The sequence below is a fragment of the Lepisosteus oculatus genome, chromosome 29 (genome assembly GCF_040954835.1).
Source record: "Lepisosteus oculatus isolate fLepOcu1 chromosome 29, fLepOcu1.hap2, whole genome shotgun sequence".
NCBI lineage: Eukaryota > Metazoa > Chordata > Actinopteri > Semionotiformes > Lepisosteidae > Lepisosteus > Lepisosteus oculatus.
Genome location: NC_090724.1, coordinates 8,038,517 through 8,063,454, shown reverse-complemented (window position 1 = coordinate 8,063,454; position 24,938 = coordinate 8,038,517). Strand labels below are relative to the sequence as shown.

Genomic DNA, 24,938 nt, shown 5'->3' with positions numbered 1-24,938 from the left:
CCTTTGTTTACATGCATGTGCGTGCACGTCCATGCATCCCTCTGTAGGAGAAAGAGAAGGAGAAAACGACTGACAAACACAGAGATCTGAACCGAGAGCCCCCCAGTACAGCGAGTACAGAACAGTGGCATCGAATCTGGGCGAAGCAACGGGCTGTCAAAATCATCCCTTTGTTGCCAGAGCTGGAACCGATTTCAAAGACGCACCTGACACAGATAAACCTTCCAAAACAGAGCTTTCAAATCTCGCATGTGATGTTACATCAGGGTGCTGCAGTGAAGTTTGAAGGGACTCCTATAGGACGCAGTAAAATCCATGATTGCTTTTCTAACCCTCTAAGGGAGCTCCACTGCAGTTATTCTGCTATACGTTAGGAAGCTCACTGCCAGGCTGTTCCCTGGGGGCTTCTGTGGCTGTCCTTTGGGGTTAGGGATGTGTCGTTTATGGAGACTGCATTCTGGAGAGATGGAGTTAAAAAAATATTATTTCTTTGCTGGATTTGAGTCTGAGCAACTGTAATCAGCTTGCACGCTCCACCCCTGACTGAAATCCGCTAAACTGAAACACAACTCCACAGTCCACACAGATTATTCCAGCTCCTTGCTGCACCCTAAACAGAACAACTTAAATATACCTGTCCACCACCTCGAGCCTGCAGAGTAATCAAAGACAATATCTGTACAATTAGTTTTGAGATATTAAATAAAAATGTTAAGACAGCATGGGGTGTTAATTGGGACTCTGCTGTTGGACCTTGTTCAAAGGTGCTTCTCAAACGATGCTCAGCTGGTGTTCTCTCCAAGATGTCAACACAAATGATAACATGTTCTCAACTGACGTCTCGGGTGAAATAAAGGAATAAAAAATCAAATTCTCATATTGGGAGGGAGAGGTACCCAGACAGGTTCCCTCACGTGGTGGTGCAGCTCTAACCTAAAATACCCTCTTTAACAAAAGCACCTACTCACACGCCAGCACCCCTTACTATAGAAGACCCCAGCTAGTTATTATTTACGAGGGGCAAATTTATGGAAAAATTCCCCGAGAAGAAGGTTATTCCGCTCCTCAAGGTGAAAATGGATACGTTTAGCACTTAATGAATCTGGCCTGGCCCTCTCCCCCATATATCAGCATGTTATTAAGACGTTTTAAAATCCCATTATGGTGTTTCTCCTTGAACAAGTCACGCTTTTATGGGGCTGCCCTGTCTTTAAATCTGACCTTTTTAGCTCTGCTCTGAAATTGGACAGTAAAAAGAAAATATATATGAAAGAGGGGGAAAAATGAGACAGAAAAAAGGGGGGATCTTGGGATTCTTTCTAACATTTTTCTACATTTGACCCCTAACGTGTCAGGGACCAATGTGGCGGAGCAGCAGAGAGAAAAAAAAAATAGCTCTTAATTTCTGGTTACAGATGGCTGAGCCCTTGAAGGATATGAGATTGTTTTGCATATTTTGATAATCTCATCACAACGCTGCCGATCTCGGGGTTTTCATTAAAAATCTGCCCGCTGCGTTATTATCAAAGCAATTCACTCGGAGAGACCTCGGATTCCCTTTGGATAGAGGCGCGGGAGGGTTACTGGAAAAAAAAGGGGGAAAGGGGAGGAAAATTCTGTATCTCTTTATCTCGTTTTCCTACAGGACTCTGTGGCAAATAAAAGAATTAAAACGGTACTGAATGGCGTGAGCCACGCTGAGCTGCCGCTCAAAGTGTGCCTGAGAGATACGCTGGATAAAAAACGAAAACGATTTTGAGAGTTTCTCCCAGATTAAGAAACAAAAGTCATCTCACACATGCTTTCCTGCAATATCCCCCTATTCCTTTCTGCTCTGGCCTGAGAAGGGCTTTGTGTCAAAAAGCCCCCAGAACCACTCGCAGAAACTATTCAACCTGAACCACAACAGATGAAGAGCAGTGCAAAATCACCACCTGCACCAGCAGAGACACCACACACGGGCCAGAGTCCACGATGACAGGAACATCTAATCCAGTAAAATCCATTCTTATCACTTTCCACTGGATTAGCGCAGGGCTCCCAACCACAGAATTTCTCCTGGTCATGCTCTTAACCAGCGCGAGGGCCAGGGATCAATGGAGCTGCATTGATCCCCGCTCTCTGGCAGCCGTCTTGAGCTTTCTAATCATTTTATTTCCTTTTCATTTTTCAAGACTGTCAAATATGTCCAAAAATACCTATCTATTTGTCTTTCGCTCTAAGTGAATTATGGGCATGAATATTAATTAGCTCTCATCCAATGGCAGCGCTACGGAAGATGAGACCTTCCAGGGCACAGGAAAGCAAAAAAGGTGGAATGAGACGTCTCAAGAAAGTTCCGACTCCTGGTGCATTTCATTAATACCCACGCCCATGATTCATTGCGATTCCATGTCCTTAACGCACACACTAACCGGAAAGGGGGTTCCTATGATATCTACCCGAGCAGAAATAAATGCAGAACACCTGGCCATCATCATTTCCTGTCCTGTCTAGATACTGCATTAGGTTTTCCGTGAGCGTTGTGTCGTTTACTCAAGGTATTTCAGAATAATGCATCCTGAGGTGCTGTAATGAATCTCTTATTAGTTTCTTACATTTTTTTTGCAAAAATTAAAAGCAGGATCTTCTTGTGTAAAACACCATAGCATAGTGAAGCCGTGCTGTGCCTCTTTGGTGAATACTTAATTCAATAAGAACATAAGACTGCTTACAAATTAGTCCATCTGGCCATCTAGGCCATCTTTGGTACTGTAGCTAGCAGCTAACTAATCCCAAGATCTCATCCAGGTGTTTCCTGAAAGAAGCCAGAGTGTCAAAGTCACAAACTTTTGCTTCGTGAAGCCGAAACGATAGCGGAAACTGGCGAAGTGGGGTCTCGGGGTCTGCAGTTCCGCACAGCCCTGCGTGGATCTGCCGCAAAATCATTTGTGCCACTCTCTGCGTTTACAGCGCGTTCATACTAACAGCCCCCCCTCTCTCTCTCTCTCTCTCTCTCTCCTCTTCCAGATGACCCGGCCCATCCAGGTGAAGCCCGCCGACAGCGAGAGCCGTGGAGGTAGTTGTCTTCTTTTCTCCATGCTTCCGTTTGCCCCCCGCGCGCCGGCCGCGGTCCCCTGCCCTGATGGGCGCCGCGAGAATTCATTTTAATTAAGGTGTGGGCGTGGGCTCCACTGCCCGCTCCGCGCTCTGCCAAAAACGCATTACCGTCTCACTGTAAATTAAAAAGTCATTAGCCCGCGTACCAGGACGAGCCTCCCCCTCTCCCTCCCCCTCCCCCGCACTGCCAACACGCACCTTCTTGTACTGTTAGATATACGAGTGTCCCCTGGACAGGGGTGCGACAGGAAATTGCTGGGGGAGGGAGCTGGAGGAGCAGGCGGGCTGATAAATACCACTGCCAGGTCAGTGCCAGGTTTCGAAGAGGTTGCTGAATTCTCTCCTTTCCTGTTGCTTCTCTTGTTTCGGGCTGTCTGTGGCACTGCACGTTAGCAGAATACGAAAGGAATCCGGCGTCCCTTAGCAGGGCCCTTGCGAGCTTGGGCCTCTAGATCACTTGGAAGGAAACAAACGCATCTAGGCAAGTAAGTCCTGCAGTACTGCAAGGCACTGGCATTGTAAGACTCACAACAGCGTCCGACCACAGAACACGTGGTGTAGTAATGATAGCAATAAGAAGGATGTCGATAATAAAGAAATAACTGCAGCACTTGTCCAGACCTTCTGGAGCTACGACTGCACACCTCACGAGCGAGCCATACGGGGCCACAGTTCTCTTTCTCCGCTGCCCACCTGACACTTTCATGTGGCTTCAAGGAGGCAGCATGCCTGAGAGGGAAATAAGGGAAAGGGGGTAGACAGACTTCAGTTCTGAGTCTGGCCACGACCCACTGTGCAAACGGGTCCCCCTGGAACTGTAGCAGAGCAGGTCTTGTGTGGTCAGGATTGATGATCCATAAAGCCGCATTGATTTTGCTATTGCGGCCACTGTGTCCACACTAATGATGACATTCAGCAGGCTTTTAGTGCCCTGGAAGTGCCTGGCTTTAGGGCTCCCCAGGCTGCCCTCACTGCAGAGTTGTGCGTAGCCTCTGTGCTCAGTGAAGGCCGGTGCAGGTTGACATAAACTAGCATCGTGCGCCGACTCTGACCACGGACCTCTTCTTCACAGACAGCCTCCCCCTGCACAGCGTCAAAACCAGCTGTAGACAAGCTGAAAGACTTTTTCAGAAGCGCTCTCGAAGCTGAAACACTTTTTCAGAAGCCCCGAAGGTCACTCCTGCGTAGCGCCCCGATACACTGCAGCTGGCTGATGAAACAGCAAGCACAGAGCAGAGCAGGGACAAACACATCAGAGGCTCAAACCGTGACCTTGTGGCCCTGGGGCATATTCTATTTCCACAGTTCACTGGGAATACCCACACCCAGGAATCAAGTGCGCTGAAAGGACTACGGAGTGTTAAGTGAAAATTTGGCCAGAGGAGGAGGAGGCTGAGACCCCCCCCCCTGCAGAGTGAGGGGTGACCAAGGGGCAGCTGCAGAGGGGGAGATGGGGTGGAGGTGGGATATGGGAGGGAGAGAAGGGGATCACAGGCCGTATTTATAGTGTTTCAGGAGAGGAAAAAAAGTGATTTCTAATGACTGACAGCCGAGTCTGACTGAACTTGGCTGTTGTCATCCCTCCCGACCGGAGTTATAAACCCTTTTTAAACCGACATCGGAGGAAAACTCAGGGAATAATTACATCATTCCACTTCTGTCGTGGGTTCGTATTTTAATATGCCAGGATACCGTGTGTACAAGTTTATGTTTGGTATGTGTCTGTCTGAATTTATACATATATGTACCATTTACAGTATGAATATGTCCCACTACTGTACATCACTCTCATAATATTGAAAAGGAGATGACCACTAACTTTTAAAACAGAACAGGAGCAGGCACTCTCCTCTACCTCCTCTGCATACAATTACAGTGCCTAACTGCAGGAACCCTCCCAATCCCTTTCTTAATTCTATTAATTACAGTCACTGAAAAATGACCACGAGAAAGACGCGAGATGTTTATGCCAAGGTCTTGCCGTGTGAGGGATGCCTGCCAAGGTCCAGTACCAGATGCCCTCTGCCCTCTGGTGCAGTGTACCACACTGTTGGAATTCCCCTGCCAGGAAGCAGGCCAGAGCCGGTGTGGGTTGTGCCGCTCGGGTGTGAGAATCGGCCAGTGTGGAGCCGGACAGGGATAAAGGTGGAGCACCTGTGGCGTCGGATCGGGTGGGGTAGTAAATCTGCTGCTTTGTTCACCGTCCCTGTTTGAGCCTCCGGTGATAACGGGTGTCTACTAAAAACAACGTCAGAATTTACCAAACCGTGATTTTGCTGCTTTCTAATTCAATAGTGTAACACATACGGCCTCCATTGCTCACGAGAGCTGGCTTACCAGCGGGGTGACGTCACCACCCTTCCCTGTGGATAGCAGGGACCGGAGCTGCCGGGCTGACGGGAGATTTCCCTTTGGCTCAAGAGACTGGGTCCCTTTTGAGAGAACCTGGAGGCCTGGGTTCGAGTCCCCGATTGTGGGGGGCCGACCTGATGCGGCAGCGGCGAGGGCGCATACCCGCGTGAACCCCGGAGCGTTACAATAGCAATAACTTTAAACCCCCAACCACCACAGAAAGAGGGGTGGGGGGGGGGGCTCGTCTCCCGACTGCTGTTCACAGATTCTCATTAGAGCCGCCCCACACTTCCGTTTCCTAACCCTGAGTCAGGGCAACAGTAAAACTCCCGGCAACATCTCATCCCACTGGACGCGGTTTTATTATGTGCTTCGTTCAGGGGCTGGGGGAGAGCAAGATGCACAGAGCAGCAGTAACACATCTCAGGGAACCCCTGCAGCCTGAAATATGAAAGAGGTTGATTTTATTTCTTATGAGGTGCTGATTACTGGCCTTGGCTGAATATAAAGGCCATTGATATTTGTCTTGGAAGGGCTGTTCATGGCTCCTCCGAGGGTCTCTGCCTCCTAACTTGGATAAATCAGCTTTAACTGCTTTGATTCCCCTCCACCCCCACCAAGACTCCCCAACACACACACACACGTATTCCCATTTCCATCTTTTTCCTGTTTGTTTTCCATCCTGGGGGAGGAGAGACGGGTGATTATTCTGCTGCACAATTCAATACTCTCAACACTATAATCGGCAGCCTGAGTCTTGTGCTAGAGCTCCTCGCCCACTGCGTGCCTCCTGTGCAAATTCCCCCGGCCTCCAACAGCCCAAACATTTACCAATACCTCTACCCGCCTCCAGCGGGAGTCAGGTTTCACAGCAGTTATGACAGGCCTTCGGGATGAAACAACATGGTGGAGAACATATCTTGTCCAAAGCACGTGCCAGCGTACCTGGGACCTCTCTGCTGGATCGAGAGGCCAGTTTGCGTCTCCTTGCTTGCAACCCCTTAGAACTGGGGACTCCAATGCCCTCTGACCCTCACAAGGCTGCCTTTAGTGAGAGTGTGTGTCGTGGTACAGTGAAGGGTCAGTGAAGTACAGCAAAACCCTGGAAAAGCGGATCCAATCACAGTTTAACGGTTGAGAGTAGCAGAGAAACATGCCAGCAAGCCAAGTGGGGTCAAAGCTTCGGAAAGAGCATTAAAGAAGACCACCATGTTCCTTCACATCTGGTCAGCTTTAATGGTGAGCTCTTCTGATTAACTCTGCATTTGTGCGAGTTTTTAGAAGGGGGTGTACTGTACTTCAACCCTTCTTCCTAAATTGTTGCTTAGCGCGCCCCCTCTGGTGCAGCCTGCTTCACTTGGAAAACCTCGGCGCCTTTGTAAGGGCAGCCGAGAGCCCGTGGGATCTGACAGCTGTGGCGATGCCAAGAGGAATGCCAGGGATGGCAACAGCCCCCTCCTCTGAAATCTGTCTCTGCACTCCTGCAACCAAGAAACAAGACAAGGGAAGGAAGCAAGATGTGGGCCCTGGGTGCCCCCTCCCCCCGGCAGGGAACTGAAAAAACTCAATGTCACCAACCCTGAAAGCACACTTACTGTACCTGTTAGAACCATAAAGAAATGAAAAAAAAATAATGGGGCCTGTGAAGCCTTTGGCACTCACAAAAAAAACAAAAACAACCAAGGATAAAATATGTATTTTCTCTTTCTTTAGAGAAAGCAAGCTACAGATTACTCATACAATCTGTTGTGCTGAGAACACGTACTGTACGGTGCAGCTGAAGCAGAGGGGAGCACGTTCTGGAGGATAAAAGGATTTTAATCCCTTTGGCCAGACCAGTATTAGGTCATACGTGCAAAAAGAATCATGTTTCCTGCCCAAATCCCCCTTTTTTTTGCTTTGTTACAAAAACAGCATTTCGACACGGCACACCGTCCCTCCTGGGCCCGTGATCGAGCTGCCTGGCCATGAGGGCATTTTCCCCACCATTCAATCTGTTGGCACACGGCGGTCCCTGACACACAGGGCAGGTGCTCCAAGCCGAGCAGCCACGGCGATGAAAAAGCTCAATTTGTAAAAATCCCTCTTTGCGTTCGCTTGTCTGCCGCGACCAGATTCAGAGTGAGAGAAGCGGGGGGGAACGTGATGCAGACTGTGACACAGAGCTCTCTACGTAACACGTGGAGTCGCGCACAGCAAAGGAAACCATTTTTACAGCCTGCTGCAATAGCACTATGTGGGCAAGACACATTTCTCGAAAGCTGAGATTTTTGTTTAACGGGGAGCCCGATTTCACCTCCCTCCTCGTCTACGAGCTGCCTGTAACGGGTAAGGCCCCCGACCGTAAGAGAAATCAAAGGACAGGGATGGCGTTTTTCAGAGGACAACAGCAGCATGAGGAGGCACTCATGCCAAAAGGGCAGAAAGCTGGTGCCCCACCACCATGCTGTCACCCTTAATAACTCCCATGTCACAGGAACACTCTCTACATGCAGAGAAATAAATCTGGTCATGAATTTAAAAAAAAACGACTAAAAACCGCTCAAGTCATTACTTTGTGGCATCAGTGAATAATGCAGCCGGATTAAATTCCTTTCCTTTCTTTGTGCATCTGTCGTTCTTTTGTATCGAGTTCTGAAAGCACAAGCGCCAATACAGAACTGCAAGTCACGCTTTTTTCATTCACTTGTTTTTTGTCCTGCAAAAAAACACAGTATCGGATAAGAGACGGGGCTGAAGTCAAGCTCTCGCGAAGGGGCGACACGCGAGAAGGAAAGAGGGGGCTCTGATCCCCCTGCGCTCCCAACGCCAGCAGACACCAGCGGGCTGCCTGTCACAGAGAGGCTGATTGGGTCACCAAGAGCCAGTGTGAAAATCACCGCAATCACACATCCTCTCCCTCTCGACACTAACGACACTCCTTCATCAAGGCTGCTGCACACCCCTCTGGAGGCTAACCGGGAACTGAAGCTGGGGTGGGAAATGAGTGTGTGTGTTGGGGGGGGGGGTGTTAAGCAGAGCTCTGGTGCAGAATAGATGGCTGTTATCTTTTTGCTTCATGTAAGGAATCGCACAAATATGCCCTATATCCTTGCCCCTATTTGACAGCGTATTTCAAACGGACAAAAAATACCATAATAAAATGCCGGCTTTTTAATTGAGAAGGGTTCTGCTCCAATTCCGTCATTAAAGCTGTTAACTCGCCAACATATCCGATCGCATAACAATGTTGCAATCTGTTTTCGTCTGCCCAAAACAAACAGCACAGGCGTGACACATTAAGACTCCTGCAAATTAAATATATTCGGGAATACCAGCGTTCGATTTAATAATCTCTCTTTTGTACCAATGCAACTGAGCGGATCAGAAAAACCATGAAGGCGCGTCTTTCTTTTTGTTACTTGACTAAAGATAATTTGATGTTGTGGTTGTTTTGGGAGTTAAAGCCATTGCATCTGAAAGGAAAAAAGAAGTCAATCAAAAGTAACGCTTTTCTTAAATGAGTTAAGTTCCTCACTTGTCCCAGAAAGACAACACTCAGGTGACCCTTTCAACTTACGGGAGGTAACACCTCTGACATTGCTGGGCCGAACAAACTGTTACCCCAGATTTAAAAACACGGCCTCCTCCTTCCAGTGCTGTTTGTTTTCTGACTAGGACCACAAGACTCGGTAGCTGGTCACAGAAGGGCCAGGGCGCTGTATGTGCAGGGTTGAAGGAGTGCAGTGAGGACCTAGCAGTAAGATTCTGGTAACTAACCCTGTCAGACTTGTAAGCTTCTATCTCTGAGGTCACTTATCTGTGTAACTGTCCTCCATTACCAAGTTAAAGAAGAGCAGTAGCAGGGGAGTGTTACTAAGTTACTGATCTGACTCTGAAAAAGGCGTCATTCTACGATAGGGGCTTAGCAGCCTGTCTGTAGTGAAATGATTTGGATACGAAAAGCAGGAGACGTCTCCTTATCAAGATCGCCACCTTTCCCCCCCACCCCACGTTCCTTGCCGTGCCCTGTGTGGCGACGCTGATCTGATTGAAAAGGCTGAACTCTGACCTTCTGGGGAAGGGGGGGTTGGCTGGGATTACTCACTGCCCCGCAGAGAGCTGTTGCTTGGTCTCATCTCTTCACAGCCTTCGCAGTTTGCATCGTTTCGGCATCCCCCAAAGGCGAACCAAGTGCTACTTTTAAAATGCCGTACTAATTTCAATAATTCAGGGTTTTCCGAAAAATGAGACGGAACACGTCTCAAATGAAAATGTAATTTAGACCCTCAATGTGTAGCTTCAACTAGTGTGAAGTACAGTGGTCACTCTGTACTGCTACAAACAGATCAGACAGAAGAATGAGAAACTGCTTCACCATTTGAATGACATGAAATTTTAGGGAGGCCATCTATCCATCTATCATCTAATTTTTTCAAAATAGATGAGGACATCTATCACCTACATTTTTTTGAGATCCTGGGAGGAACTTAGCCAGGACACCTGGGCTAACACCCCTACTCTCCGGAACAGAGCCCTGGGATTTTTAAAGACCAAGTACTCCAGAACTAAAACCTGAATCCCAAGGACAATGTCTGCAGTCATAATGTTGGGGGATTGGCAAATGTGAACGACGGGGTGGGGCACCACCAGCTGGTCCCCAACCACTGCTTACAGCAGCAGCCTGGTCTTCCTTAGGGGTCTCCCTCACCAGTCCTGACCAGCACACGTCTCGTATAGAGATCAGGCTACAATGCTGTTGTCATAAAAGAACATTGAGCTTTTTATTCCTCCCTGACCCCTTCCTCCATTTGCCTCGGGGATACCACTGCTATTTGTTCTCAATAAGGCTTCACAAAATCTCATTAACCCCCTTCCCACCCAATGCTGTGTTTATCAGCAACCTTTAGCGACCGGTTCCCATAGGTTTCCCCGGTCTTGACGACTGGCACATGGCGGTACACAAGAGCATGTTATTTTTTTAGCTTGTTCTTTTTTCTCTGCTGTTTTTTCCACCCTCCCCCCCCCCATCTTTCTCTTCACGGATAGATTTAAATTAAACTGTGAAAACACTGTCAGAAATAAAGGAGCTTAAACTGGGAGCGAGTGCTGCTGTCAGCGCCTACGAGCTGGGAGGAAAGGCGCGGAGAGACTGCTGATTGAATTCGCACTGAAAACTGCGGAATGCCGCTCCGACTTGTGCAGCTCCCCACTAACTAGGCATCACTAAGAGAGTCCTGGAAATGTTGGGGTAGCAATTCCAAAAAGAAAAAAAAATATGACCCAGTAATGATCTAAACCAGGATCCCACTCCCACCAGGAGCCATACACACATACCTGGTGGCAAGATCACAGGCATGTAACCAAATCCTTAATGGAATGTACTGTAGCAATTTGACCTCTTTAATTGCTTTTAGATGTTAAAACATACCGGAGGTTTTCTTTTGAGCAACCAGAATCCATTAGCAGCTTGAGGTCCCAAGCTTTCTGGCGGATGAAAACTTAGAAAAGGTCCTGACACCTGCTGGGTCACAGGCAGTAACGGGTCAGCCATGTCCTGAATACTCATGGCTGTTCTCCCTCAGCCCGGCTCGCCCACAGCCTGCTCGATGTCCTTTACATCTTTCACGACCTGCAGTATAATCCAGGCAGCCTTTCAGCCAAGCTTCACACTCACCCGGTTCTGCCAGCGGAAGTGCAAATCTGAATTACGTATGGGGTGCTTCGCTGTGGTTGGGGTCACACAGGACCAAAGTACATTCGATGGAACCAGCATGACCACTAACCTGCAAGTTGGTATGGAGCTATGACTGGGACTTTGCAGTCAAAAACGTAGGGTTCCTCTATAATTGCTCAAGGTACCTGAAGCCCGTAACAGAAAACAGAGTGCTGGTAAGGGCTGAATGCTCAGGATAGGGTGATGTACTTAGTGGAGTACCACAGGGATCTGTAGTAGTACTACTGCGCTTTCTAATTATATCAGTGATCAAGATTGTGGCACAATGGATCGCCACGTTTGCAGATGACACAAAAAAAGAGGATCAGCAAACATCAAAGAAGAACTTCAAAAAGATTTCGATTGTGCAAGTACCTGGCAGGTGACATTTATTGCAGACAAATAAGTCACACGAGTGATACCTGCAGCTAGCAAAAAGACAAACTACAAATATAACAGGAAACAATGAGCCGAAGAAGCTACTTATGAAAAAGACTTAAATGTTAAAGTTGACACATCATTTACATCTCCTACATAAGACAGTGGGGAAGCAATAAAAAAAGGCAAACAAAATGTTAGACTATGTAAAGCAGAATTCGAATCAAGGGAATTGTACGATGTACTAGTAACACATCACTTACAATATTGTGTTGTACAGTATGTTACAAAAATATATTGCTACTCTGGAATCAATCCAAAGAGCAACCAGCCACATTCTCAGATGCAAAGGAATGTCCTACTCTGAGGAGCTAAGGAAAGCAACCTTTTTAGTCTCAAATAGAGATTGCGAAAGGACCCGATTCAAGAATTCAACCTCCTAAGAGGCACTGAGTCAATGCAGTGAGCATAATAATAATAATGAAACACGAGTCTGAATGATCCCTTTTTATTGACTAATTTTCTTATGTTCTTATGACGACTATCAGAAATTGCTCGGTTTTGTGAGAATCTACAGTATTTTTCCAAGATATGGGCTACTTTGATCTTTGCCAATTCACACCCGTCTAGTCTTGCACCCTTACACTGATTGACAGTGAGAGTATTGAAGGGAAGAGGGCTAGTGACCAGTCACATGAAACTTCACATGCAATTGCGTTTGCATGCCCATTCATTTCATGTCCCAAATATCAAATTACATCCATGCAAGTATTTAACTAATAATATATTTTTAGAAATTAAGCTGAATTTACAGTCTGAATGTGGCCTAGATAGATGACCTTACTATTTTAACCTATTATTTGTGGAGATAGCTCTGCTGGTTTAGATGAAGGGATGGAAGGATTAAAAAATGGGTAGCAACATTGCTGAGTTTGCAGTGATGGTGGTGGGGGGGTGTCTGCATGTGGGGCTGGGAGAGAGTGATGTGTTTTCATTGGTGTGTTTAAGTGGCAATAACATGAGAGGTCAGTGAGACTAGTTAAAGGCTAGACTCCCTGCGTCATAAATGTGTCAGCAAATGGATGGCCTGACACATTAATACTATCATAAAACAAGCCTGCATTTTTGGAGGAATGGATATTTTTTCCCTACAAAGTAAATAGCTGCCTGTGCACAAGGAGAGCTGCGCCCTCTCTGCTTTGCAATGCGCACTGGTGAGGTCTCTATTCAGAACTGGATCATGTTTAGGTTAAATTTAGGAGAGACCTTTCTAAGGCTGCATCAACAGCATGTACACACAGGGAATTCGAAGTGCAGTCTAGACTCTTAGAGTCTCCTTTCTCTCTACTGTAGCATCCTGTCATTTCTTCAGACAACACTAATAAACACAGTAACGACCCTAAGAAAGAACTTTATTAGGACACGCATCGCTTGGTACATAAACAATATACAGTACACTGACACTTCATATACGTGCATCTGCTCTTTCTCTTTTAATGCGTTTCCAAGAAATGTGGGGAAAATGCCATCACTTGGAATTTATATTGCTTCTATTATTTTGCATTGGTCCTAATATTTTCATATCTGCTTTAATGAAAACAGTGTACTTGCACTGCAGGCCTCAGAACCATAAATGGCAAAACATCACAGAAGACCCATCACAAAGACCACTATACCTTTTTTTTTCTAAAACAGGCAAGCGCCTCTCTCCCACAGTGGCATAGTTAGGATTTTATATTTGGAGTGCCCTTTCGGGGGGGGGGGGGGGGGTGGCATTTCTTAAAAATGATATCAGCCTTCTGAAACAGGATGGTACACTGGCTACACACGGTTACACAACAGGTGAGGCAGAACTGCCAGGTAAAACCAACAGGCAAAATATCTTCTGCCATGTTAAGAACCCGCTGCAATCCAGCAGAAAAAAGCATCTGTCCCCCTGACATGTACTGAAGCAGGATGTCACAGCGGGCACTGGATGAGGATGCCAGACATGTGACTGGTCAGCTACTCACTCTCTATATGTGCCAGAGATGGACATACAGTAGGCCTTGTGTAAACAGGGGAGTTGGCAGCAATGTATGAGGGCTTACAGACCCAAAAGATTTTAGTATGAAGAACACAACTCATCACAATAATGGTTTTGAAATAGCAACACACCATTTGGGAACTGCAGGAACTTTAAAATAAATAAAAGGAAATGTGATTTGGATGGATCTTGATAAACCACAGTTGTGAGGCTGTGCCACAGTCTTTCTTTCCATCTCACGTCGCAGTTCCCACATTAAAGAGCATCTAAAGGACAGAAGTTTGCTGGGGAAAAAGGAAATTAAAAGCTCTGTCACTGACCCTCAAAACAAACACACGGTTAAATTAATAATCTGTTTCCTCTCTTGCCTTCCTGCAAATCCCCAGCCGTTCCTTCCTTCCTGGGATAATAATGAAAGCAAACTTAAGAAAACACAATTGAAGTTGAGGCCACAGATTTAAAGCAATGCAAAGCACTTCTGGTCTCAACTCCAGAGGTTGATTGCAGGACAGCAGTCGTCCTGTCTTAATGATACTGCTGGTCCACGTGCACTGAAATACCATGTTGTTCCTAATATACGTTGCCCTCTGTCTCTGTTGCTGCATTTATAACCGGGTTCCGTTGACCTACTGGATATTTACTGATTGAATAGTGTGAAGATGTTTTCTACAGCTGCAGTTATCCTAAGCAAAACACTCCATTTGTTAGAAAAAAAATAGGGAAAGAATACATTGTTTCAAGCCATCAATATACTGCATATGCAAATGAAGATATAATCAGAATGGTTAGTCAGAACAATAGGGCATCTGAAGTTCCAGTTTCCCAGTATACAGCCCCCTGGCTCTTGAAGGACTACACTGCAAGCCTTGGCCCGTTGATGGGGATATTGGCACGCTGGTGTACATTTGTGGGATGCTGTTTCAGTGGGCTTAGCTGCCATGCTGGTGCCACATGTTTGCACTTCTGTTGGGTAGGCCAGGAGCCAGTTCCAATACCTTCAAAGCCCAGCAAAATCTGGCCAAGCAGCAGCTGTTTTCCTGTGGGAACACGGGAATCCAGAACTCCTGGTCATTAGCGGAGACACTGCATAATGACCAATCCCCAACAGCTGTGGGCTTTTTTGGACTTCAAGTCCACCCTTTCAAAAATGGTATCCTTCTTTGTGTAGTGCCAGAGTGTCAAGTTATTCCACATTGAGCTGCAGTTCTGTTAAAAGTCTCGGAGAGTGCATGTATGGGTTGACTAGTTTTGTATTTTACCTGTATTCACACAGGGGCCTTCTGCATTTAATAGCATCAAAAAACAACTACTACATGAGCACAGCAAAAGAGCTGTTAAAACATTATCCTGTTTTATAATGAAAGGCATTTTGTTTTCTTTCAGTGGCACTTTGCAACTGACTTTGTAATTCCCTCATGTCAGTATCTTCAGTTCATAGCCTTATATTCTATTAATTTCCATAATATACAAAGATACATGAGCACAAACATCAGAGCACTGCCGATCAGCTGGGACTGAAAACAGTGGTCACTCGGCTTCAGAGAGCTCTTGGCAAGCAGTAGACAGCGTTTCTACACAAAGCAACTGCAGCCATAGACTTTGATCATTAACACACTACCATCACCTCTAAAACAAAAGGAAGGTCATGAAACTAGAAAAAAATGACACAGACCAATAAAGCACGATCTTATGCCACTGTATATTATTCCGCTTATCTCTGCGTTGTATCTAATCTGTAGTATCCCTGGATGTCTTATCTTCAGCGTCCCTGCATCCCTGGCCTTGAAACTGAACACAGCTTTAATATCAGCTGTAAGTGGGCAAACTTGAACAACTATCTGTCATTTGCACACCTTTCGCCTGCGTGTCGTGCAGGTCGCCAGCGAGCTGCTGTGAGCCTCTGGCCCAGCCAGGATGTTGCAGAGAACTCCCTGGGGTCCTTGCAGAAATGTCTGGATGAGATGCTCCGATGGGGGAGATAGTGGCAAACAAAGCGGGCAGGATAGGTCCAGCGACCTCCTCTCGTCTGAAAGCCTCTCTTGTACGTTCTGCTCCAGGGTACGACAGCAGGAGGTCTGACGTGTAGGTCCTGTGCAGTGTTATGATTTTTCCTTGCGTGCAGTGTGAGAAAAGGACGACCTTAACCACCGCCTTCTCGATCGCCTGGCTTAATGATACTGCTGGTCCACGTGCACTGAAATACCATGTTGTTCCTAATATACGTTGCCCTCTGTCTCTGTTGCTGCATTTTAAACCGGGTTCCGTTGACCTACTGGATATTTACTGATTGAATAGTCAGTAAATCTCATCCAGAGATGAGAAGCAGTACATGCAAGCTCCCCCAGAGAGTGTCAGTCCTTCATCCCCCCCTGTCGTCTCCCTGCATAGCTTTGTGAGGTGCAGGCTCGCGCCGCCAGGAAGATGAGCCGTTTGTCACTCCACTTTCATCATCGAAGAAATGAGATAAGACATGATGGAACCTTTTTTTAAAAAAAAAAAAAGCACCAATTTTACATTGGAGAAAAAAGAGAAAATTAGAAGAGGTCTCGGCTCATTAAAGAATCAATTTCTTTAACGAAAATGTTCATTTTTTTCCGAGCACCCACTCTCCCCCCCCCATGTCTCAGGAGCAGCCTACAGCCAAAAAACATTTAAACTCTTTTGAATTTCTCTTTTCGTGTAGCACCTGCATTTAAACTGCTGTCCGCCCATCCAAACAAATTGGACAACGGCAAAATAACTTTTTAGCAATATCAAGAGGTGTGTCTTTTGGGATTCGTGGTGGCAATTCTCACTGGTGCCTCTTTCAGTTTTGCCAGTCACGGCAGTGCTGCCTGGTTCTCCCTGGGCAGCGGTTCTCTCACGTCTCTCGCCCTTCCCTACCTACCACACACACAGATGGTCTGGTCCGCCCTGCCCCTCCCTGCAGGTCCAGTGCATGCCATCTGGGCCACTGGCAGTTTCCTGCCAGCTTGTCAGTCACACCCCTGCGCCCTCTCAGGCCTCACAAGATTCACCTTTTTGCAGGGACACAGGAATAAAAATATGGCAAGGGCCGGATCAAATCAAATCTGATTTTCTTACATACAGTAGGCAGACAAGGCACCTGTTTGATTCGAGGAAGAACAGAATACATTTGAGGCTTAAAGTCCCCCAAGGAGCTGTAAATAGTACAGGCAGAGCTCCTTGGTTTACTTCTGTGTCATGTGTCATGCTCTGCATTGCAAATATATTTAATCCCAGCAATCCAGGTAAATCACTTAGTCCATTAGTGGGGGGAAAAGGGGGAAAACGTTTATTGTTATGCTTTAGCTGCTTTGCAACGCATTCAAGGTAGAGAGAAAAATAGGACACGCGTTATATACAGTAATAGCGTGTCTAGACCTCAATGACAGTTCAAAGGACTTATTCCAAGGAGAGTTAATTAGCAAGTGACTGCCTGAGAATGGATTCCACAGTGCATAAATTCTAATATGTGCGTATTTCAGGCAATACGTTTTTTTTTCCTTTTTATTTAATTCCTATATTTATCATTACTAATAATTGTCATCCCATTATCAATAAATCAATGAAGGCATTGGCTGACTGATCAGTGCAGCTGCTGAGTTTTACCAGCAGAGTAAGTCCAAATGGATCGGGGTTTTAAACAGTGATTGCTCTGATTGCTCCCTTATTGGCATTTCTCCTCTGTTTGAAATAAGTCACAAGGAAAAAAACCTGGATTGGCCTCTTGCACAGCTCTGCGCGCTCGCTGTGAATTTCCAATGCATTATTGATGAGTCGCCAATCAGAGGAATAGCTGTTTACACCAGGGCGTTTGAAAACACAAGGCATTACACGTCGTTTTAAGGGATGAGAGTGGAGAATGTGACCGATGCCATCCCAGAGAGCCTTTTCCCTGTCATTTGAAATCGAGAGCCCTTTGGCTGCTACGTTTCTCTGTTTTCATTTGCTAGCATTCATTTGTTTGATTGGTCGGGGGTCCTTCCTCACGGTTCCAGTCATTCAATTTTTGTGAAACATCCTGCCTTCTCTCTCAGTCTTGACCGGTTCCCTCCTGGCGAGGCAGTTCCTCACAGAATCAGCGCTCTCCCTGAAGGGCTGAGTTCAGCGGCATGTAGGAAGGGAAGGGCCAGAGAGATACAGAGACGTGGGGCGGCTGAGGAAGGCAAACAGAAGAAGGTGGTCTAGAGAGGGGGGGCGGGTAAGAAGAGAGAGAGAAATGGACACCAACAGGAGAGAGAGAGGCAAAAGGAGGAGGGGATGTAAGAGGGAGGGAGGCAAAAAAAAGTCTGAGAAGTGGAGTGCATCGACAAGACAAGGGTGATGGAGTGAGGGGGAGAACTAATGGAGATATAAACAAGTGTGAGTGTCTGTTAGAACAGTGGACAATGGCTTAGGTTAGATTAGAACACCATCAGCAGCAGCACAAACTAATATATTTTCTTGATGAACAGCCACAGTGGCATCTTCTGGTGCCCAACAGCTTTAACCCAAAGTACTGGGATCAGATAGTATAAACCTGTAACATTAGTATCCACAAGCCCTTTTTTCTTCAACGCTGAATATTTTCTCGGCTTCCAAAAGAGCTATATAAGTGTAAGGATTTTGTTTTTTTTACTATACCCATGTGTTGAAATCCCAGGCTATTGGTTGCTGTTGTCCTGCCAGGGTGTGCATACAAGTGAATTTTGGAAACACACAGGTCACTGTGCCACCCGTTTCCAAACAAAGCTGTGGATTTCGGTGGTTTAACTCACGCTAAAGTGGGCCACTTGTTCTTATCTCTGGGAACAAAGCATGCCCAGGGTGTCTGGGACGGTCCCTGGAGAACCCCTTTCCCATGCTGGATGGAGAAAAAGGCATTTTGAGGTAATGATCTCTCCTTGCCTGGCCACAGCCTGTTGATAAGGAGAGCCGCACAGGAGCAGGGCGCGAGATGGATGAGATTGGATTGGCGGCCGACTGCAGCCTCCCCATCTGTCTCCGAGTCTGCCATCCCATCTCGCAGGCGGCGGGAGGTAATTGGGTTCATTGTTCTCGCCACGGGATCCACCGGATTGAAGGGTTCATTATCTGGATAACCATGAATGTAAATGAGCCACATGCATGCAGCAGGGTAATGGGAAAAAAAATATATCATCGCTCCACACGCGCACACCCCCTCCCCGCTCCCAAAACACAACCTCGCTGCCAGCGCTCACCTCCCTGTACAGAAGGCTCCGCCTATGTGTGTGTGTGTGTGTGTGTGTGTGTGTGTGTGTGTGCGTGCGTGCTTGAGAGATTCTTTGTGTTTCGCAAGTACATCAGAACAAGAGTGCAAAACTGTGTTTTTATGGACTGCTGAACGTGGGAAATATGTTGGGTTTCTCTGTGCATGCAGCAGGAGTGCATTGGTGTGTGCGCCCCCTGTAAAGATGTAGCACACGTGCTGCTGTGCTTGGAGGTAAATGGTTATAGTTTCTTCCATTTGCTTGTGTAAATACTCCCAGGTTGGTGCGCTAAGGGGTGCCATGAGTATGCCAGGATACCAATGCTGTAGACAGTACATATCTTTAAGGTGGTTACCTACAAAGCTTTTCTGTGTTAAACACAGACATTCCCTCACTCACAAGGGAAGAACCAGTATTTTAAGCAACAGTAGTTTTAAATGGACCCATTTGTTCCGGCTTCATCTAACACAAACTGATGCATCCAGTACTCTGGAACCTCTATGGCACAAATATCTGGAGCTGTGCTTTGCAGAAGAATCGGAAAGAACGTCTGAGGAAAGCACAGCAAGCATTCTGTGCTTGGTGCCGTTGTGCTCCGCGCGGTTCACTGCCAGTGTCTTTTAGACCACGCTGTGTGATGGCCCCGCTTGGCGGCTCTGGCTGCACTGCAGGCACCAAATGGTTAAAGCAGCTGTTTCTGAAAATAAACAGGGTACACAGAGGAGCAAGCCGCCCTCAGATCCTCCAGCAAATCCATCAATTAGCCACAGATGTGATCTGCATAGGAGATTATGGCAATTTAAGCATGTCGGGAAAAATGCCTAATCCTGTCTCTAGTGGGAGCACCAGTTTTCAATTTGCTTTCCATCAGGGACTGGGGAACACAGTCTTGGGAATGGGTAGGGCAAGAACACACACCTCCTGTCCCTCTCACTCAAGCCTTTTCTGTCCTGTTCGTCTTTTTAAGCTTTTTTAATACATCTAGAAAGATATAAATAGATATGGGAAAAAATTACACAGATTTAGTTCTGAAAGGGGTGCCCTATGGCCATCGAGCGGGTCTCCACAGGATTATTCCCTTTCACAGTTTACTCTCCTGAAGGATCATTTGAAGCTTCAATCAAGTACTCAGCAAGTACCAGGGCCGCATTACAGAATAACACTGCTGCACACACAACCTAATTCCAAGCCAAGAGAGCATGTTTAAATTTTCATCAAACTGAAATTCTGATCAAAATGAATGGGCACATCTGAGTTTGGGTTTTAAAAGACTGTTTAAGAACTGCTGGCCAGACCGAACTTTATTCTGATTGGTCAGCACAGATGCTTATGTTATTTTTTTACAGAGGTGCATGGTGGGGTAGTTAGCCATGGGGGACCGACTGATTAGATTAAACAGATAGTAGTTCAGTTTGCTGTGGCACTTGTCCAATTTTCCTGTAGCATAACAGCAACAATATAAACGTGTGTACCTTTGTGTGTAGACACACGTTTCTGTATATTTACAGTAAGTTTAAATAAATGGAAAAATTAAGTTCTAGGCTTAATGAATGAGAATTTCTAAATCTTTAAATGTGGTTTAAAAACAACACTTGACAAATGCTGAGGCTTTGGAGTGTGGCAAGGGTGAGTTGTTTTCAATACGTATATATATATACTGCACGTCACATACTGTATAAAACAGAAAGCTATGCAGGAATCCGCACACACTGCGTAGCTAATGTCACAGCTTGAGGTTGGCAGATGGACGTAACAGTTAGGAATCTCATTAGATCAACCAAGCGGCTGAGCTTTGTTGCAAAATCTTTCATTAAAGTTCCGTCCCTATTACGCTGCCCTGGATTGTGTGAAGCCTAGGGAGGGGGGGAGCTTGGTTGCTTAGCAGAGCAAAAGGGGTTATTATGGGCACGGAGTGAATCTCATACCATCCGCTATATAATTAGCTCCAATTTGTCCAACACAAATGCACCACAGAGCTGGGCCATGGAAATAAATCTCTATTCGGGGAGCGAGTGTGTGCATTGATGGCGGTGGTGGTGGGGGGTGGAGTGAATGAAGAAATAAAGAGACCCCGTGTTAGCAATTCTGTTTTTTTTTTATTGATGTTTTTTTCCTTAATGGCGCAAAAGTTAAATGGACCATTCTGTAAGTGGATTAGCACCAAGCGCCGGCGTGGCAGCCCGAAGTGAATATTAATGTTTTATGGGTTTTTAAAAGACGTGTTAAATGAAATTTTATTTATGGTTAAAAGCAAAAGGGTAATAATAACAACTACTATTATTATAAATAATGATGTGTGCTCGCGGTCTCTCCGGCGTGCCTGTCCGGCCGACAGCAGGCGGGAGAGGGAGCAGTGTCAGCCAGCGGTGGGTTTTAGCTTTAGGGGAAAAGGCACCACGGGCTTAAATTATACCACTTAGCAGCAGGCTCTGCTCTGCCATCTTTTCAAAACAGACAAATAGCTTTCCCTCTCCGAGTTCAGACCCAGAGAAAGGACAACCAGCTAATGCTCTAAAAAGCTCTTTTAGCACCCCATCTCTCCACCCTCCCACAGAGCTCCTTTAAAAACATTTACTGTATAGTAGGAGCGCTTTCTAATTTTCATGTTTGACCGTGCTGCTTCTCCCACCCTGCACTTTCACTGTGCTTTAAAGCAATGTCCTGTGTTCCACAATGGGTTTTTTTCCCCATAAATGACTGCTCCTCTCCACACTGTATCTGTGTTGTGCTGCTCGGAGCTCTGCTGATGCCACCTCCTTCCGAAGCCAGTGGCCGTTTTCATGCTGGTCAATAGGGATGGGCTCGATTCTTATTTTCCTCTTGCATTTTCTCGATGTGCATCTTTAATGTAAAAGTGCAGATTCCCCCCCCATCTTCCCTCTATTCAACACACCCTCCCACCGCAGAAAACAAATCCTTAGAATGAATCTGTGTTGTGGTTTCTGGCTCTGGTCCAGAGGTCCTGATTTTAAAATGACACATGGAGCTTTGTGGCATGGTTAGTTTTTGTATTCTTCTATTCACCTAAGAAATGTTGATACCCTTGACCCCTTCATTCAAATTGTTTGCCACAGAATTCTAGGACCCACAGGTTCCTGAAGAGACGTAGGCCATTTCCATCATTACACAATTACAACTTTTGCTGGAAATGCAAAATTACTTGTTTATCTTTTGTTCTATAGAATGACAGTGCCCTGCAGTTCTGTTGGACAAGCTTTGTATTATTAAAACAAGGAGCTTAGCTGTATGAAGCTCTTCTTCTGAAAGGCCTTCCCATATCCTTTTGTTATAGGCCGACATGAACACATGCATATGCCGCATATCTAGAATGATTTCTTTGTGCTGCGCCTAACCTAGCAATAATCTCCAACACTCGATTCTTCTCACTGGGGTGGAACACAAGGAGGACGCTAACCTCTCTTCAACAGAAGAGAGTTTTAGGAACATCTCAAGTCAAGCTTCAGTCAAAGTCATGCTTTCACAGTTGTCAACCAAATTGGATGCTAAATGAAATAAAACAGTAGGTGAATGTGAACGGTGGGTTAATTTCTCTGTAGAGCAAAATCGGCTTTTTTAGCAAGTTCTTTCTACTTTCATTGGCCATAATAACTTTTAGAAAAAATTTCTGTCAAAACACAGTGCTTTGTATCACAAGATCAAAATTAATATACAGTACGCCAGGAAAGGACTGAGCTACTGTAAAGCTTTGTCACAAGTGTTAAAGGTTTATTCTCCATACTTCCCTAGTAAATCACATTAGGCAGTGCAGTTAAGACCTGACTTTTGTTTCAGTCAGAATGTCAACAGGTCTAGTTTCTTCTGGATTTTTGTCCACCACAATATCGCACGAGTGATAGAAGTGCATCAAAGCAAACGGAGACCAGCGGAGAATGAAATTTACAATCAGGCTCGGGCGAAAGACCAGAACTATTTACAGGGAATATGAGCATCAGGAACTCTCGAGCCTCAGGGCACGCAATACAGAGCAAGCTCCTGCTCTCTTTGAAGTCTGCACCAAATCTAAATGCATTTTCAAGAATTGCTGCCTTTGAGCCAAGCTGACTGGAAATTGTCTTATAGAGCATTAGGATTTGGGGAAAGGAGCAAGAGATGGGGGAGGGGGACATTTGAAGTCGAGAAGAAGAAATTATAGATTAAAAAGTGTTGCCATTACACTGAGACAGATCTCACATGCTCCTGACAACTGTAATCCTGAGTCTGCTTTTGAGCCAGGTACAGTGTTTACAAGCTCACAGTTAGATTTTGCTTCACGCTGCTTGTAAGTGAAGAAAATAGTCTTGGGAATCACGCTGTCCCCAAAGATTAGTCTCTTAAATGAGACGTTGCATCTCCAGCGAATTCTGCTCTAGATTGTACATCTAATATGATGGAGAAACCATTTTAAATTCAAACCAATTAAGGTAGTGGTTTATAGCATCTGCTCTTTCCAGTTATGTCATCTCTTACTTTTTTATGTTGTTGTTTCTGCATTAGATGGTTATTTGTCATGTTAACGAAGTAATACAACAAAACAACCATTTGTGATGGGAATTCTCTTAACTGAACTAGGGGAAGAGTCTTGGTGAGGTACTGTCCTCCAGTGAGAGCCCATGTTTCTGTGAAATTCTAAGTTGTTACCCCACCCCTTCAATAAATGATCTCACTTATGTCACAGCTAATTCATGTTACCTTATACTTCTCATTTATCCAAGTTTAAAATCAATGCAATTCATTTGAAATATGCAAACATGCAACTGAAAATAGGTAGAAATGCATGCGTAGAAAACAACAATAAGTGCAAGAACATGCATGCATTTTTTAAAGGCAAGGTTATTGTACAGATGAATGGATTGGGAAGTACTTTTCTGTGATGTGACGGCTGTTGATCTTAGCAAGGGGATGTGAAACACTCAAGCTGGAAGAATTTCCAGCAATTACGCACAGACTGCAGCAGCACTGAGGAGTGTGCGAGGGTGCGAATATTGACCATGTGGCTCAGTGCTTTGGACTGTTCTGTATTTGTTCTCTGGAATGTTAAAATACCCACACTCCTCAGGTCGCCATGCTTTCCGGACATAACTCCAGAGAAGAGACAAAAAAGAGCACGTTGCTATCCCTGGGCCTTGAGCCATTTTGGAAACTAGGGAAGAAAATGATATCTCAGCTAATTCATGCTTTATACTATACGTCACCTGTGTTATAAGAATCATGTACAGTGTTAAGTCACTACTCTTTGCTTCTAATGTCAAAGACAGTATGAAAGTGAAGGGTTTCAAGGTTTTTTTACCACACTGCAGACAAACAACAACTGAAAGTGAAAGTTTGAAGAGAAAAGCGTTAAGATGCATCCACGTTCATACAAGGGCAGAAACAGCGTATCAAAATCTCCGTTTTTTGGCTTCCTTCAGCTCGGATGACCCCCGTTACATCGGCTGATCTCCAATCTTGCATTCTTAATTAACTCTGTAAGCGGCTGATGTGTTTGGCTTCCATGCTTTCTGACTGGTCAAGGTTCTAAGAAACCGCTCATTGATGCCACTTCAATCCTGAGGGGTTTTTTTTGTGTTAAGTTTCAAATCAGAAAGATTTGAAGTCAAGCCCGAGATGCACAGTGAAGGACAAAAAAAAAGTCCAATGTGCATTTAGCAAATACGTTGATAAAATACCAAAAACATAATTTTACAGTTCTTCCACAGGGCTAGAATAAGGTTAATCTGATGAGTGAGCTGCACATTTACTAGCTAAGCAGTATTGTGAGGTAACGTCAATGTCAAAGATAAGTCCTGTCCTGCACTGCAGAAATGAAATTCCTGTACTGGGCTCTTTGTAATAACCCTTGTTCTGGGTCACTTTGGAGCTGGGGAGCAAGACAGATACATGATACATGCCAGCAGCTATTTCACACCTACAGCCCAGTGAAGCCCAGCAGGTGTGAGCCTAGTCAGTAGTGGAGGGGAGACTCCTGGGAAAGCTAAGGCTGCTGCTGGGAGAGGTGTTAGTGGGACCAGTAGGGGGGGTGCTCGTGCTGCGGTCTGTGTGGGCCCTAATGCGTTTGTTCAGACACCCTGACCCCTCCAGGATCAGGACTAGACACTCTGCAGACACCCTGACCCCTCCAGGATCAGGACTAGACACCCTGCAGACACACTGACCTCTCCAGGACCAGGACTGGACA

The 24,938-nt window shown here is 45.8% G+C and overlaps 1 protein-coding gene across 7 annotated transcripts in view; it reads left to right on the top strand.

Annotated features, from left to right (window-relative positions):
- The window catches only part of celf5a (cugbp, Elav-like family member 5a), a 157,449-nt gene that overhangs the window by 88,226 nt on the left and 44,285 nt on the right, over nucleotides 1-24,938 (top strand). For 4 of the 7 annotated variants that reach the window (XM_015365638.2, XM_015365642.2, XM_015365639.2 and 1 more), the window contains exon 3: nucleotides 3,010-3,058. In XM_015365638.2, the coding sequence (XP_015221124.1) occupies nucleotides 3,010-3,058 (49 nt within the window). Of the gene's footprint in view, nucleotides 1-3,009; nucleotides 3,062-24,938 lie in introns of all 7 variants that reach the window. The other 3 variants (XM_015365640.2, XM_015365641.2, XM_006639865.3) reach the window with 1 other exon arrangement.